Source organism: Chaetodon trifascialis, chromosome 4 (assembly GCF_039877785.1).
Source record: "Chaetodon trifascialis isolate fChaTrf1 chromosome 4, fChaTrf1.hap1, whole genome shotgun sequence".
Lineage (NCBI taxonomy): Eukaryota > Metazoa > Chordata > Actinopteri > Chaetodontiformes > Chaetodontidae > Chaetodon > Chaetodon trifascialis.
In genome coordinates this window covers 102309-119423 of record NC_092059.1, presented here as the reverse complement: position 1 = coordinate 119423, position 17115 = coordinate 102309, and the positions used below count along the sequence as shown (strand labels likewise).

The 17115-nt window shown below is 42.1% G+C and overlaps 1 protein-coding gene across 1 annotated transcript in view; it reads right to left on the bottom strand.

Moving 5' to 3' along the window:
- Positions 1-1523: 1523 nt before the first annotated feature.
- wdr18 (WD repeat domain 18) overlaps positions 1524-17115 on the bottom strand; it is a 50086-nt gene continuing 34494 nt past the window's right edge. The window contains exons 8-10 of the mRNA XM_070961865.1: positions 6308-6471; positions 5881-5949; positions 1524-3787 (exon numbers count right to left, since the gene is read on the bottom strand). Coding sequence (XP_070817966.1) covers positions 3659-3787; positions 5881-5949; positions 6308-6471 — 362 coding nt within the window. The 3' untranslated portion in view covers positions 1524-3658. The remainder of the gene's footprint in view (positions 3788-5880; positions 5950-6307; positions 6472-17115) is intronic.

Below are 17115 nucleotides of genomic sequence, written 5' to 3'. Positions count from 1 at the left end.
TAAGAAAAAAAAAAGACTTGTGTATATATATTTATATTGCTATATGTTTTACTACTTTAACAGCTTATTTTTTACTAGATGTGTCATGCACCAATTTCACCAAAGAAAATTCCTTGTATGTGTAAAACTGTACTTGGCAATAAAGCTTTTTCTGATTGTGATTCTGATTAATGGTGTGAGCACTCAGCAGGCCTACAGTCATTACTTTCAGAGTGTCATATTTAAGGCTGGTTATCACATAACTACATCTTGTAGTTTAAGGTCAGACTATTTTTTTTACTATCAGCCGCAATTCAGTCTGTCTACTCAACCTTGTTTACTGAAGTGGCAACATGCTTCTTATTTATGCATTCATTTATTATTCCACCAAGTAATACTTATTGCATGGCTTCGATCTTTGCCTTCATTTCGTCTTCCAGAAATCTTTCTTTTCTTTTGGTCAGTGGCTGTTCCTTAATAAACTCTCATTTGTGCTGGCATGGTATAAGAGGAAATTGCAAGGTGGGTGCTGTCAATTGAAGTTGATTTGAGATTTATAGCTCACAGGTGTAGAAGTTACAAATGTGAATTGAGCGAAAGCACAGCATTGGAAAAGATAATATGAACATTTTCATAGAAGAGGCTGTGGGTCGTTCAGACTGAACTACTTAGATGTGACTCTGAATGTAAGAAGACCTGTGACTGATGCCGTTTCATAAAAGCAGACCTGAAGTCACACTAATTTTTCACTGCTGATCTGAGAACACCTTTAACTCAACTAAAACACAAATAAATTCACTGAAACATTTTCTGTCTAATCTGTTGATTAAAGCTCCTCTGACGGCATTCTGGCATTTCAAGACCTTTCTGTATTTGATCTTCCTCTTCTTGTGGAGTCATCCTCACCTGACTGCAGGCAGATCTGCACTGACCCAACATGCCTCCTCCTCCTCCTCCTCCTCTTCATCTCTGGTTTCATGCTCCCGTGCAGTGGAGGCTTTGGGCAGAATTATAAAAACAGTCCAGTGACATTTCAGGAAAGGCATTGAATCTCTCATCTGTTCAGGATGCAGCACACTTTGAACTCACACTCACAAACTAAAACTACAAATACGATAATAAGAAATATTATTATAATGAGAAGAAGAAGGTCTTCAAACAATGAAAACAGACAGTTCAGTTCAGCCTAGTGTGGTTCAGGCTAAACTAAACTAACTCAGAGATGTTCAAGTCTGAGATCTACTTTAATATGACAGTGAAGAGTAAACACATGACATGGGACAACAATATTTCTATGGACTTCAAATAATGTTGTCATTCGAAGTCCTTCCAGAGTTACAGGTGAGATCCTGAGCAGTTCTGGCAGGTTTGTGTGTGATGAAGTGTGACAGAGCGAGACCTGACCTCATTATCTGTGACCTGCTGTACCAAACATGTTAGCTGCAGCACGGACAGTCTGAACAGTCATGAATGAACAGGTTCCATCTAGTTATCTGTCAACTGATATTATCTTTAAATTTCAGGCATCCGGTGAGGACCAATGTGTGACTATGCCTCAGATGAGTCATTTTATTAAACAGCATCAACACTGTTGGCAGAAATGCAGCGAAAGCAAATAAAAACATCAGATCCTTTTGGTCAGAGACAGCTGTTCTGTAATCTGTCCAAACATTTATCACCTCTGACATTAATATGATGCAAGATTAATATAACAACTGTGGACAGTTTGAAGCAGGTCGGAAGGGACTAGACTGGGCCAGGAAGAGGCTGAAAATCTCTATGAAGACCAGTTCCAGCTGCCCAGCGCTGGCTCCGAGAACATGTCGAGATGTTCCATCCAATCCTGCTGCCTTCCTGGTGTTCACCCTCCTGAAATTCCTCCTCACGTCATGCTCCGAGACAGGCTGCAGTCCTCTCCCTGGTGGAGGGTCCCACACCGGAGGCCATGTCTTGACGGCTGATGGTAGCGTTAGGCTCAAAGGCTGTATACATAGCGCTGAGCTGTTTGGCCAAAGAGACATCCACCGTCACACTAGAGGTGTCGTTTAGTTCGGCAGACCTCCTCCTGACGGGACTGATGTCATACTAATAACAGTAATACTAGACAGACCGAGAGATGTACTTTCCTAAGTCTTCCTCCGTTGAGGTCTACAGGTCAGAGGTTAAATGATCCTTTAAAAAAAAACAAAAAAACTTAATATTTAAGAATTGGATTTCTCAGAGGTGACTTTTGTCTTTAATGTGATTTATTTGGTCTTGGACTGAGCAGATTTTCTTTGAACCTTCACCCTCAAACTTGTCTTAAAAACTTTCAGATAACAAATTCTGACATTTGTTCCAGTTTAATCTGAGACATGAACATTCGAGCCCCGTAACTTTCGCTCATTCAGATTTTATCACTGAACAACATGAACAGACAAATCCTCGGCAGCTCACTATCTTTCCACTCTCTCATCAATAGCTTTACCCGGTCTGCCTGTTTCCATCTACGTAACATTAATCGTCTCCGCCCCTCCCTCACCCCTCACACCACTGCCATCCTGGTTCACAGCCTTGTCACCTCCCGCCTTGACTACTGTAATTCATTCCTTTTCGGTGTCCCTCACAAGTCCCTCCATAGACTTCAACTGGTTCAAAACTCTGCAGCCCACATTATTACCAGAACCCCCTCCTCGCATCACATTACCCCCATCCTGCAGCAGCTTCACTGGCTCCCGGTCAAATTTCGAATCACTTTCAAAATCCTGCTGTATACATTTAAGGCCATCCACAACCTCGCCCCCCCATATCTATCTGACCTCATCTCCATTGCCACCCCCTCTCGCTCCCTCAGATCTTCCTCCTCTCTCCAGCTCTCTGTCTCAGCACCACGGGGAGCAGAGCTTTCAGTCCCTCTTCACTGCCACCTGACATCAGAAACACCGATTCTCTCCCCATCTTCAAATCCAGACTCAAAACTCATCTGTTCCAGACTGCCTTTTAGCCTGTTTTTAACTTGATGCTCTTATTTGTTCTGTGTGTTTCGCTTGTGTTTTTACCCACTCTGTAAAGTGTCCTTGAGTGTTTTGAAAGGCGCTTCTAAATAAAATGTATTATTATTATTATTATTATTAAAAAGTCTGAGTCTGACCTTTGACCTCATCCTGGTTGGGTATAATGGAGGTCGAAGACTGAAAGCTGAGAAATCTTCTATTGACCAGATTCCTTCAGAATAAAAGCTGAGCCACGAACACTTCAGACGATACTTGACAGTGTTTGACCTCTCTGCCGACTGGTTTGGTCATCAGAGTAATCTGATAACCCAAACACAGGAGTCAGGTTCATGTCAGGTGTTCAGTAGGGGGCGCCAGAAGGTTAATATAAATAAATAACGGAAGCTGTGGTTATTTAGGGATAACCTGGCTCTTAGTTGAGGGCAGTTGGTGGCTTGTTGATGCAGGCTTGTGGGCAGATGGGGCAGTTCTGCTCAGTTACAGGTGAGTTACAGTTACTGATGGCAGCAAAGCGTCTGAGCCAGGCAGCATCATCAAACATAGCAGACGGCAAGTTCTACAAAAACAAAAGACTTTTATTTCCAACAACAATGATCAGTGTGTGACAGGCTAATGTTTGTGTATGTTTGTGTGGCTTTGTGTAACTGTGTGTGTGTTTCTCAGTGTGTAGCTGTGTGCATGTATGCTTATGTAGGTTTGGTGAGCAGCTGGCTGGAGAACTCGTACAGATCTTTGTTCACTTTCTTCAGAGTCTGAACTTCTTCTTCGAGCTCAGCAACTCGAACCTTTGTGTTCTCACCGTCACCAAATACCGACTGAAACATAAACACACAAACACAAAACAGATTATTGTACATATATGACAGAAATGACCACTCTATCAGACTGGTTAAACTGGTCCCAGTCGTTCTGCTGGTCCTCCTGTTTCTTCTCACCCTGAGCCCTTCAGCCTGTCATGTATTTTTAATGGCAGCACAGTAATGGACGGAGGATTTTCCTGCTGAGGTCAGTTATTATTCCTCATATTTCAGCTCTAGAACAGCATCAGTCACATATTACTCTTCATATTATATCAGTCATATTTCATTTTCTGGAGATACATTTGCAGTGTAAATCTAGCATTTTTTTTATTATTATTTCTATTATTCATTTATTACTCTTAAAATTCCGAAGTGACTCCCAATTAAAACAAATTTCAAGGACTGCCTTTTTGTAAAAATCAGACACATTCGGTCTCACAGCGATGCAGAAAAACATGTGCAGGCTGGATTACTGCAACGCTGCATTATCAGGGTGCCCAATAAGTTTCTGAGGACTAATCTAATCTAACACTGCGACACGTGTTTGGACAAAAACTAGGAAAATTTATCATATTTGTCCCACATTAGCAGCTCTGCACTGACTCCCTGAAAAATCCAGAACAGAATTTAAAATTTCACCTGTGAAGCCCTATATGGTATAAGATGGCTGTCAAAAGATGTGTCCATAATTTAATTAGTCGTATTTGTAAAGTTAATAATTTGTATGTCATAAAAGTTATTGGAGTCAGTCAGTTGGAGGAATCGCAGATCGATTACTTTCCCCTGCGACTTGACTGTGACCTCAGTGACGTCATTTCAGCACTTCTCGACTCGTACCCGTAAACTTGAATTCGTATGCACAGTGAAGACTTTGTGGTCGTAGAAACATCAGTTATATTCTCAAGACTTTGCACTCACAGCTTTTAGACTCATACTCATATAAAAACGATCCTAATCCGAACCCAATTTCACAGACTCGCGTATATGACAGCAGAATTTTGTGTAAAACAACTTTTATGACATACAAATTTTTAACTTTACAAATACGAATAATGAAATTATGGTCACATCTTTTGACAGCTATCTTATACCCACCCCTAAAGCAGGGGTGGCCACGTCTCCATGAAGCTTAAACTGGAGATGAAGAAGTCTCAGGTGAGTGCACCTTTGAGCAGAATGTCCAACAGGACAACACGAGAAAAGTGGGGAATAAATCTGCTGGAGTTTTTCCTCCTGATGTTCACGAGGCTCCAGGTAAACACACTGAGGCAGCATTTTGAAAGATCGTATGACTACGGACGTGATGGACACCATCCGTCAGCACCAGGATGCATTTCAAAGCTCAAAAGCGTCTCCTGATGGATCACTTCACTTTACAGATCAAACCGCAGTCAAAGGTGCAAAAAGAGAAGAAGGAAACAAAGGTGCAAAGATCCGATCAATAAATAAATGAATAGAAGCAGAATCGGATGATTCACAGCAGCAACACAGAGGGTAACGAACACCAAACGATGTGGAAGAACAACGTCTGCCTTCCAGCCTGAACTGAACACTGAAAGCTGCCATGTTGATACATGCAGGTGATTGTTCCCATTGGTCAGCAGGAACTTCATTACAGGTGGCACGATGTCTACAACATGGATGTATATGTCCTGCACTTAAAGTGCAAACAGCAGTTAAACCTCCACAGCGTCTGTACTGACTGATTGTAACGATCAGGTTTAGTCTTCCATGAGAAATAACGCCTCATTACAAATGACTGTGACGAGCGTCTGTTCATTCAGCAGAAGTCACAGCAGGATGGTGGACGCTACATGAAGCTGAGGGTCGTCAGCGGGTTTGACCACTTTCCAATCATTTGGAGAGTTTCGTCGACAGCTCGGCTAAAACTCCCAACGAGTGCCGAGCTCTCACTCCTGAGCCCGTCTTTGTCCCGGAAGATTTCCAAGTCTCGTGCAGTCACACGTCCAGCGTAAATCAGACATAATCACTACCCATCATGCAATGCACTCAGCGAGATGGTGATCAATCCTGCACTGCTGTCCGACCAGCTCAGACAAGCTTACGGGGTAACACCTGGTGGACTTCTGAAGCCCCGCCCTCCTCACCTTGTCAGTCACGGCATTCATCAAAGAGCTCAGCCTCTCAGCTTTCTGTAGGTATGTCTCCTCTTCCTCCTAAAAACACAGGGGGATCATTTCAAAATAAAAGTAATGGAAGGTCTTCAGTTCCTGATTCCAAAATAAACGAAAATTTTTGCTAATATGACTCAAAAATGAAAGAAAAAAAATTGTCTAATTATAACATAAAAGAATAATTTCCAATTTCAAAACACAAGAATGTTTTATTTTGGAGGGAGTATATTTTCCAAATAAAACAAAGTTAGTTAGTTGTTAGTTCTCCAACAGGGTTGGTTTGTCCTGTTTGTCCTGTCACAAACTTTGCATCTTTTATGTTAACATACGCTAACATCCACTACATCTGTGCAACAGCACGTATTTTTACTGTGCTCCAACGCTTCACCTGCGGACTCACCTGTGCATAGAGTCCGAGCCGAACACACACCTCTCCCGACTCTCCACTGTCGCCCTCGGAGGTGTGCAGGTGCCGGCTGAAGCGTGGCAGCGGGACGGCGGGCCGACTATCAGGCAGGAACATATTAGCCGGGGCTGCCATGATGAGGGCATTCGTCACTGGACCTGAACACACAGACAGGAAGTCAGAGGTTGAACACAACAGCAGATTTATTCAAGACCTTCACTTAACACCTTCCCTGTCGATGACAGCCTGGCACTGAAAAATGGCGGCACCCATGAGGAGGTACACGACTGGGCAAGTGGTTGGAATCGGATCGTGATGAGGCAGCAAACAGTTCTGGTGGGAAGAATCAGGGTGGTCACGCTGACATAGTCATAACTAACAAATGATATATAACTATAGATTAAACAGTGTAAAGTCAATCAATCATTCAATTAATCAATCAACTTTATTTATATAGCACATTTTAAAAAACCACAGGGGTAGCCAAAGTGCTGTACATTGGGACATAACAATAATTAGTTAAAAAGTTACAAGCACACGGCAAGTGCTTTTTTAGAGGATGCCAAACAGAGTGGAAATGAGTTCAAATGTATTAAAAGCCAAGGAATAAAAGTGTGTTTTTAAAAGAGATTCAAAAACAGGAAGCGATGAGGCCTGTCTAATGTTAAAAGGCAACTCGTTCCAGAGCTTGGGAGCAACAGCAGCAAACACTCTGTTTCCTCTGAGCTTCAGCCTTGTTTTGGGGACTGCCTGATCTTAGGGATCGGGGTGGACAGTAAGGCTGAAGTAGGTAAGAGAGATATGGTGGAGCAAGGTTGTTTAGACATTTAAAAGCAAATAACAAAAGCTTAAAATGAATTGTGTAGCGCACAGGGAGCCAGTGTAGGGACTCCAGGATGGGTGTGATGTGCGCATGCTTTAATGTCATCAAGAGTCTATGAATGGCTGGACTGAGTGGGCATTGTTTTGTGCCGGTGGAAAATAGATCTGGCAATCATCAGCATAAAAGTGAAATGAAATGCTGTGTTTCCTAAAAGCAGAACCAAAGGGGAGCAAATAAAGAGCAAATAAAAGAGGGTTGAGGATTGAGCCCTGAGGGACCCCATGGGAAAGATGAGCTTTTGAAGACAAAAAGTTGTCAATTTTTACACAGAAACTTCTGTCAGTTATGTAAGATCGAAACCAGTCGAGGGTGATACCCTTAATGTCCACACAGTGCTCGAGGTGAGAAATTAACATCTTGTGGTCAACAGAGTCAAATGCAGCAGACAAATCTAAAAGCACCAGGACGACAAATTTCCCAGTATCTGTTGATAAAAGTACATCATTTGACACTTCCAAGAGTGCTGATTCTGTGCTATGGAGAGCTTTGAACCCGTACTGGAACAGCTCAGTAATACCATTATCTTGTAGGTATAGCAGCAACTGGTTGTGGACAACCTTCTCTAAGATTTTGGAAATAAATGGAAGATTTGAGATAGGCCTGAAGTTTGAACAGACGGTGGGATCAAGGCCATTTTTTTAAGTAGAGGTCGTACTACTGCATGTTTAAAATTCCCTGGTACTGTACCAGAGGAGGGACTACTGTTTACAATCTCAAGAACACTTGGTCCAATGGCGTCCAGTACCTCTTTAAACAGACGAGGGGGAATGGCATCTGCAGGGGAACCAGAGGGCTTCATATGATTAACTGTGTCCTCTAAAATGGAGAGGGATACTTGCTCAAACTGAGCAAATACAGATGTGCATAGCAAGGGAATCGAGGGGTCATAAGAAGGCTGAGAAATGCAGGCTCTAGTTGACACAATTTTATCAGTGAAAAAGTGGAGAAATCGCTCACAAGTTTCAGTGGAAGCATCAAAACCAATAGACTTGGGAACCTCAAGGACAGTATTTATGGTTTTGAACAGAGCACTAGGGTTGTTACAATTTGAAGCAATTCTTTCTGAGAAGTATTTATTCTTCTCAGCTTTTACGGTCTTCTGGTAGCTCAGCAGGCTCTCCTTAAGAATACAGTAAGAAACATGTAACCAGTCCTTTTTCCACCTGCGCTCCGCTCTCCGATGCCAACTATCAAACAAATAGAAGCTTTAGAATTACCCTCTGAAAAACCAGAGGAGAACAGAGCTGGTGAGGATGAGTTAAACACAATTTAAACGGACACTGAGTGGGGATGTCAAATAAGACTGGCTTGTGGTCAGAAAAAACAGCCTGTCCAGATTAGAAACATGCAGACCGTTCGAGAGCACCGAGTCAAGTGTGTGCCCGAGTTCGCGGGTAGGACCAGACACAGAGTGCGCAAAATGAAAAGAGTCCAGTTCAAATAAACAAAGTTCAAAGCTTCTGAAGGACGATTGCAGGCAGATCTGCCGGCATTTAAAGCCACTTTTAAAAATAACTGCTATTCCTCCTCCTTTTCGACCCGATGACCACGGGGAATTGAGATAGCAGCAATCTGGTGGTAGGAGTTCATTAAGGGGGGGCGGACTCACCAGCGCTCAGCCAGTGATCTTGCGTTGACGAGGCCGAACCTGGCAGGGACCGGCACGTCCGAGGCATCAGCTGTTCAAGGAGCTCGACACAGGGTCCACAGATGACGAGGGTTCACCCCACGCCAGCGGAGACAGGGAGAGGAGGGGCCGTGGGGGCGGGATTTGTCATCCGAGCCGACGACAGGTACCAGCCAGGTGTCGGCTGGGTCCAGCAAACGCGGGTGGAAAAAGAGGCCAGGTACGGCTCCGTGTCCCCCCCGGGAAGCCACAGCAAATCATGCCAAAAGAGCCTTAAGCCTTAAACTTTACCAGCTCACTGCCGTGCTTACCCCGGCGGCGTCAGCGTTTACGACGAAGAAGTGGAGGGAGGGTGTGCCAAAGGTGAGTAGGTATCCCAGAGAAGGGAAGCGACTGAAACGTTGTATGACCGTCATGATCATGGTCGATTTTCGCCAAATCCTTGGCAGAGGGGCCAGCAGTGTTAGCAGTCATACACAAGCTGTGAGCTGACATTAGAGATAACAATCGACACAAATAGCATAAACATGAACAACATTGACAGCGAGAGACGGCAGGCCACACACACCGCCGCCATCTTGGTCTTTGATCATGACCAAGACCAAGGAGTCATTAAAATGAGCTCAAGTTTTAGCAGCTGCAACATTAAAGTGATGGACACATGAATGCTTAATAATTAGAATCCAATAATCCATCAATAAAACCAGAACCAATCATTCCCAATCAATTTGTGTTCACTGACAGCAGTTTCCTGAAGTGTCTCTGAGTTCATGTGTTCATCTCCTTCATCCTTCATGTGTTCACAAAGTGGTGAACTCGCTCCATCCTCTATGAACGACTGAGCCTTTCATACCCAATCATGATCCTCTCACCTGTTCCCAATGAGCCTGTTTACCTGTGGAACGCTCCAGACAGGTGTTTCTGGAGCGTTCCACATCTGTCCCAGTCTTTAGTTGTTCAGCTGTGGAGAATCACAGCTGCTCCCTCAACATTCAGTCTGATCACCAGAACTGCAATTCATGACCATTTTCATTTTTGATGTGCTCATTATTATAATATTATTATATCATTATAAGAGGTCCATCTCAACGTCTCAGAATCCAACATGTCTTAAAATGTCCAAAACCCAATAAGATTCAGTTTACTGTGATATAAAATGCTGAAAACAGAATATGACAGAAGAGGATGTGAGGGAGGTTTGATTGATAAATGATTAAAACAATCAATTATTTAGAGTGATCAGCTTTCTGTTGATGGAATGAGTCATTGCCCTGTTTCAGCTGTACAGTGACCTGAAGGTCTGACCCCATTAACACACATCAGGTGCAGATTGAAGAAATCTCTTCTGATGTTTCTGCTGAACAGTAAATCTCCTGTTTAACTTCCTGCAGCTGGACATAAACAGCCAGTAAACTGTCAGCTGACCTGTGACATCAGCTGAATGAGGATGAGGACAGAGCCTGAAGGCAGCGAAGAGCAGATCAAAGCGAGGAAGAATTTCTTCATTTGTAACCTAAAATAACCTCAAAGCTGCAGCAGAGAGTGAGAAGCGCTACGCTCAGTTCTGAGGGATTCGTCGCTCACAGGCCTCATTATTGGACATGAAATATTCACTTGATTCAAACGTTACAGTGAAAATATATTCTCTTTGTTTTCAGAGAAATTAATTCATGTTAATCAAACCACTTCATGACAGTCAGGTAAGAACATTCTGTCCTCTCATTGGTCAGATGTGCCTGAAAAGGAAGCACAGGAGGAAGCACCAAACATCCACAAGTGAGTGCAGTACTTCATATATTTTCTGATTTTACACTCTCACTATGCCAATTCATGAGTTCAGGAGGCGTTTTAGTGATTGAAGCCCTGAAGTAAAGATCCATGTGAGCCCCCTCTCCATTTTACTTCAGCCATCATAGCTAGTGAGCTAAAGAAACTACTGGCGGTGGCTCTTTTCAATTTTAAAGGCCAAAGAACTAACAAAGAGATCCAAATGAGAACTCGGCGATGAAGAGTCGGTCAGCTCGAGAAGCAGATCAATGATTATTCATCCACAGCCGATGTTTTAACTGACTGTTATTCCACAGCTGAGGGCCTTCGATCACACTGTACCATCGTTATGGACCCGGACACGCTCAGTGTTTCTGGTTTTATACGATCCTACTGTTAAACACAAGAACGCCTTCAGGCTGAAACTGCATGAAAAGTCAATTCCACAAGTGCAGCTTGGTGGTGTGAACATCATCACACCACCAAGCCCTGACGTCCAGACCAACAGACAGATGCTGCAGTCTCTGCTTCAGCAGATTACCAATTAGAAACTCTTCCGTAGCCTCACCAGAACCAATCAGAAAAGGGACAAAACTCAACTTAAAAACACAAAAGACTCAGCCCTTCTGTCCCATAGATAGATAGATAGATAGATAGATAGATAGATAGATAGATAGATAGATAGATAGATAGATAGATAGATAGATAGATAGATAGATAGATAGATAGATAGATAGATTTTAGATTAGCTAGTCCAGCCTCTTCACCTGAGATCACAAGTTGAATTATTATTATTATTATTATTATTATTATTATCTGTTTGCTGGAAAAAAATCTGCAGTTTTGGCAAACTTTCTCAACATTTTCCTTTTTCCTCTTCTCTCAAATCTATTTTGAAAAAACTTCACTTTGGTGCTAACCTGAATTTCTCCATCATTTGATCTGACACACATGCAGTAAGCGAAGGTCAAGGGTCAAGGTGGAATAGTTCGGTTTGGTTTCGACCTGCTTGGTAAAAGCAGCAATCAGAATCAGAATCAGAATTACTTTATTGATCCCCGAGGGGAAATTGTTTTTAGCAGTGCTTCATGCAAAACAGAATTATAGATTAGAATAAAAATTAGAAAGAAGGACGAGAAGGAATATGTATATAAAGGCAATATAAAAGAAACAGAATATTAATACTAAGGATATATGTAAATATATACAAATATACAGAAATATCCACTCAGTGAATGTACAACAATATAAAATGTACCGCAATACAATTGGATGTGCAAAATTGAGATGTAAAATATAAATTAGAATTACTATGTACTGAATGTTGAATGTGCAAAAACTGAAATGTGAGATCTACAACAGAGCAGACAGTGACAGTGAAGTCCCAGGGCCGTTCAGAGGGAGGAGGCGTACAGGTTGATGTCCACAGGCAGGAATGACTTCCTGTAGCGTTCAGTCCTGAGTTTTGGTGGTATGAGTCTCCCACTGAACGTCCTCCTGTGACTGACCAGCACATCATGAAGGGGGTGTGAGACGTTGTCCATGATAGTCCTTAGCTTCTTCAGCGTCCTCCTCTCTGACACCACCGTCAGAGAGTCACACTCCAAAAATTCACTCCTTCGAGCCGGGAGCAATGCTCGTTTCTACTCACTGAAGCTGTTTCTTTGTTTTGAAAGTTCACTTCTTGATATCATCAGTTTATATCAGAACAAGTCAAAGTCTCTTTGTGTCTTCATTTGTTCGAGTTTGGCAACTGTGAAGAAAATCTTGATTTGATAATCTGCTCTGAAGTCCATCTTGGGTCATACTTCAGTCTTCATGACCTCTCTTCCTGTCCTCCTCCTTTACTGTGTTCATGTTTCATGCTAAACTTCATGTTTTCAGCCTCAGCTTCTTGAGTCTGACAGGCAGACAGCCACCTGGATCACACACCACTTCCTCTGATTGACCACCACCAGGTGTTTCCTTTAAAACGGACACTTTACGTTTGTTGCTGTCGAGCTGCTCAGAGAAACATTTCTTCATGTTTTCCACTCTGGAGTTTGACAGCTTGAGTCATTTGTTCAAACAACTAAAATAACTAAATTGTCTGTCATGAAAGATCTGGAAGTTTCTTCACTGGAAAAATCCTGAATATAATCCAGGCAGTGATTACAAGCCGCTCAATACTGGTTTCCTTGAATCATTACCACCATCTTTCTGTACCATACCCAAAGCAAAATTTATCTTAGAGGTGTGAGATGACAAAGTTTTGTATTTCTTTACAGAAAATACCATCAATGAAACTGCATCTTCAAATATTGACACTCGTCCATCAGATGCTGCAGTCGTTAGCTTCCTGTGACTTCCATGTCATGAAATATGAATGATCCTGTGGGTTTTCAACGCTCAATTTCTGCATCCTAGACACTGACAGAAAGATCCATCTGTAAACTGATGATTCTTCATCTTCAGTCAGTGCTGTGGTTGGTATTCAGCTTGGAGGAGGAAGAGACGAGCTGAAGGCCGAGTGAAAAACTGACCATCAAACTTTCATCACACGTGTGACAGGAGACCAAACTGACACCAAAAAGGAAAGCCACAAAAAATTTAGAAATAGATTTTATTCAGTTTAATCTCCTCAGCCGCTACTGTAGTACTTCTACTCTTAAAGATTATCACTAGAGCTGAAAATAATTATTTTCACTAAACAAACTGTTGGTCTTCATCAGACCTGTCAGTGTGCCCTATCACCACACAGACATCCTGATCAGTGCAGTTTCACAAATCAAACCCACGATGAAGACCTAAAGTTTAACAGCACAGTTCTCTGTAGAAGCAGAATGACTGCTCAAACATCACGAACTGGACATGTCCTTCATTAAATTCTTCAAGTTCTGTTTAAGGTACAGTAAAATATTAATGCTGCTCTACTTCTGATTTGTCAGTTAAAATATTGAGGCAACCCAGAGTCTCTGCTTGACTTCATGTTCTCTAAAGAAAAATTCTGCAAGTTTGAGGACCAGTTTTCTTGTCAACCAGTTTGGGTCAGGAGGTCATCACTGATATCACTGTGACTACGGTGGCTGAGAGGGAGCTGATCCTGGAGGCGAAGCTCTGGATTCACCTGCAGATTTTTGTTCCAGTCCTCCTCTGTGGTCCTGGTCACTGGGTAGTGACCGACAGACTGAGATGATGGCAAAAATAGAAGGTTCAAAGGACAATAATGTTGTATTCTTTAGTATGCAGGTGATGCTGACAGTGGTGAGGCATTCTGGGAGAATTCCATACCATCATTCTACTGAGTATGCTTAAATAGCATTTGAGTTTGATGCCCAAATACGTAGTATGATCTAAATAGTGTGTGCAATACATATTATTTGCAGTGAATATTACAGTATGCTAACACTAGACAATACTCTGGCCTAAATATCCCACAATGCAATGTGGCACTGACAACAATAATGGTCAAACACATGATCACAATAAACTAAACTTAACCATCAAATTTCCCAAAAGCTGAAGGTTACATATAAAAAACCATTAAAGTAATGTTAGTTGTTTACATTTTCCAGCAATTTAAGGATTATTTGGTAACGAAGACGGCAGCGAGATCCAACAGTTGATCTGTGGCTCGGATTTCCTCTTATATATCTTCTTAATGGACATCAAGATGTATGACATGATTGTCATTATTATAATGATGAGGTAAGGGATTAGGGAAAGCTGGGTGAGGTGAGGTTAGTTGGCACGGGTTACTACGGTGATGCGTCAGCCCCACCTGTTATCAGGTGTACGGTGATGTCATTCATTCTTTTGCCACTCATGTAACAGTGATCAAACCTCCCGACTGAAAGATTTGTCGAAAGATTTCAACTTCAAAAAATCTCTTAAATTGTCAACAGAGAAATAATTGAGGTGTTTCACTGAGACAAACTGTTTTTTTTGTTTACTTAACTTCTTTATTGACTTTTTTTTTATAAATGCACAGTCAGCATTTTAAGAAAAATAGAACAAACCTGACAGTAACAAGCAAAATACACCGAATGAAAAATAAGAGAAAAAACTAAAACTAAAATAAATAAAAAAATAATAATACTACAATTAATATTAAATAACAATCATACAGTAATAATTAAGATGCACATTCTTGACAGTTATCTTCGTCACAGAACAAAGTCACATGACGTGTCCACTCCAACAGACAAGCTGCTTTTACTGCCGCGCGCCTGTGACAGACATGAACACATGGAACTGATCTCTGATCAGTGTGATCTGAGCGCCGTTGATGTTGTCCAACGTAAACGTATTCTTCCCTCTCCTTGTTGTTGTTTCTAAAATTTCAACATTTCTAACTTGAATTGTATCTAATACTGTCCCGATGAATCAACCTAATCGATTACGTCGATTACGTAAATACGTCGACGCGTACAACATACCGTCGATTACGCAATTTATGCAAACACGCTTTACGTTCAAATACCAAACGGCGGAGTCTCGACGTTATGACGTCTCGGATGGAGAAAAAAGCAGAAGTGATACCACTAAACAGCAAAAAAAAAAAAAAAAGAAAAGTCAAAAGTATGGACGTATTTAAAAGAGGGGACAAATTCCTCTCTTTTAAATACGTCCATTTCCACTTTTGACTTTTCTTTCTTTTTTCAGACCTGGTCGTCTGTAGCATTTGCAAAGCTGAGATGTCACCACAGCTATGAATGAGCACCTGAAGCGGCGACATCCAGGTGTGCTGGTGGAGAACGACAGAAAGCAAAAGGCTGGAGAATCCTAAGTCCAACTAACTAACCAACTAACCAACTAACCAACTCACTCACTCACTCACTCACTCACTCACTCACTCACTCACTCACTCACTCACTCACTCACTCACTCACTCACTCACTCACTCACTCACTCACTCACTCACTCACGTGAATTTACGCTGACGCGGTAGCATGAATGCGTTGGTTTTGAACGTTGACGGTAATGTGCGCTAACTTATGTTACCAGACGGTTGTTTCAGTTTAACCTAACAGTATTTCAGCCTGTGCGTTATGTGGCGGAGCTGACGCGTTTCACATTGTTGAGGTCCTTTTACTGCTCCCGCTGCTTTAGGTATCCAGAGGTAAACACGTCTTATCTCTTGCTGTTAGGACAGCCCTAATTGTTTCCACGAGAACATAATCAACCTGTTTCAATGCGTCTTTCGCTCACAGGCTTTAAGTCTTCACAAACACGAAAACAACATGACGTGTTGTGACGTTCAGGAGATTAGATGTGAATAAAAGTGGAGCAACCATTAAAAGCAGAAACCTGTTTAAACCAAACAAAGGAAGCTGCAGCAGCAGAAGCTTTGGTCTTCCTCCATTTCAATCTCTGTAGAAAAACATTTCCGTTCTTTCACCCGAAACAACTCCTGATTTCCAGCTTATCAGAAGGAAGCCACAAAGACAGAATGGGTCTCTGCTCTGCCTTCAATCAGCAAATCAACAGCCAAGCTGACGAGGTGACGCTCTGCCAGACCCATTTCACGCCAACAAGAGCTCCAAGGAGTCGATTTACTGATGCTCAGAGAGCAACAACCTTCAACCCTCACAGAAAACACTCAAATCTCTCCACAAAACAACCTGATTCTCACGTATTTTCTACTGGAGGAGGTTTTCCTGCCTGCAGCTTCGAGTCTTGGCGTGCTGTCACTCCAACTTCCTGTCTGGGGACCTTTCAAATTAATTTCCCTCAGATTAACTTGAGGATCAATTTAAGACGACAAGCCACTCGAGGACAGGAAGATGTTTGCAGTAATAACTAAAGGACCTGCGTCACGCTTGTTGATGAACGCACTTACAAAAGTGCGATAATTAAAACAGGAGGCTGCTCATTTGCATACTGAAGGAAACAGGTCCGATTAGTATGAAGCAGGTGGACAGAGCAGAATCAAACACATCACTCGAGGACACACCTTAATAGGTGTGTCCTTTCAGACACACATTGTCTCTTGACCTGTCCTTTCAAAGTGCTTTTTGGTCTTTGAGCTCCAACAGTGAGTAGTTAAACTCCTCGTGTCCTGCCAGAGATCTGCTGTGTACAGTCAGTGTGTTAATGTGATCTGATCAAAGATTGCTCTGACACTTGGTTCCATTTTGGACTGAGTTCACTGTTAGCAAAATTCCTGGCATCACCAAACTCTGAAGTAAACAAACAAACAAACAAAATCTCACATTAAACTGTTGTTTTATCTTTGTGAATGTTTTCAGGTCGCAGCAACAGACTGTGTCCGCTGCAGATAATAAACATTAATTCTTAGTGTTTTAGCTCCAACACTGAACAACCTCCGTGCTCCCCCAGAATCAGATCAGCTGAGTCAGTGTCATAATTTAAAAACCTTTTAAAGGCTCTCCGGTATCAACTAGCATCTTTATAACCTTCTTAGAATTCTTATCTCGTCTCATCCTCATTGCCCTGGTGGATGGTGTCACGGAAACACTCAAACACATCAACATATCAAATAATGCACAAACACACTGATGGTTGTAAGTTAACAATGTTGTT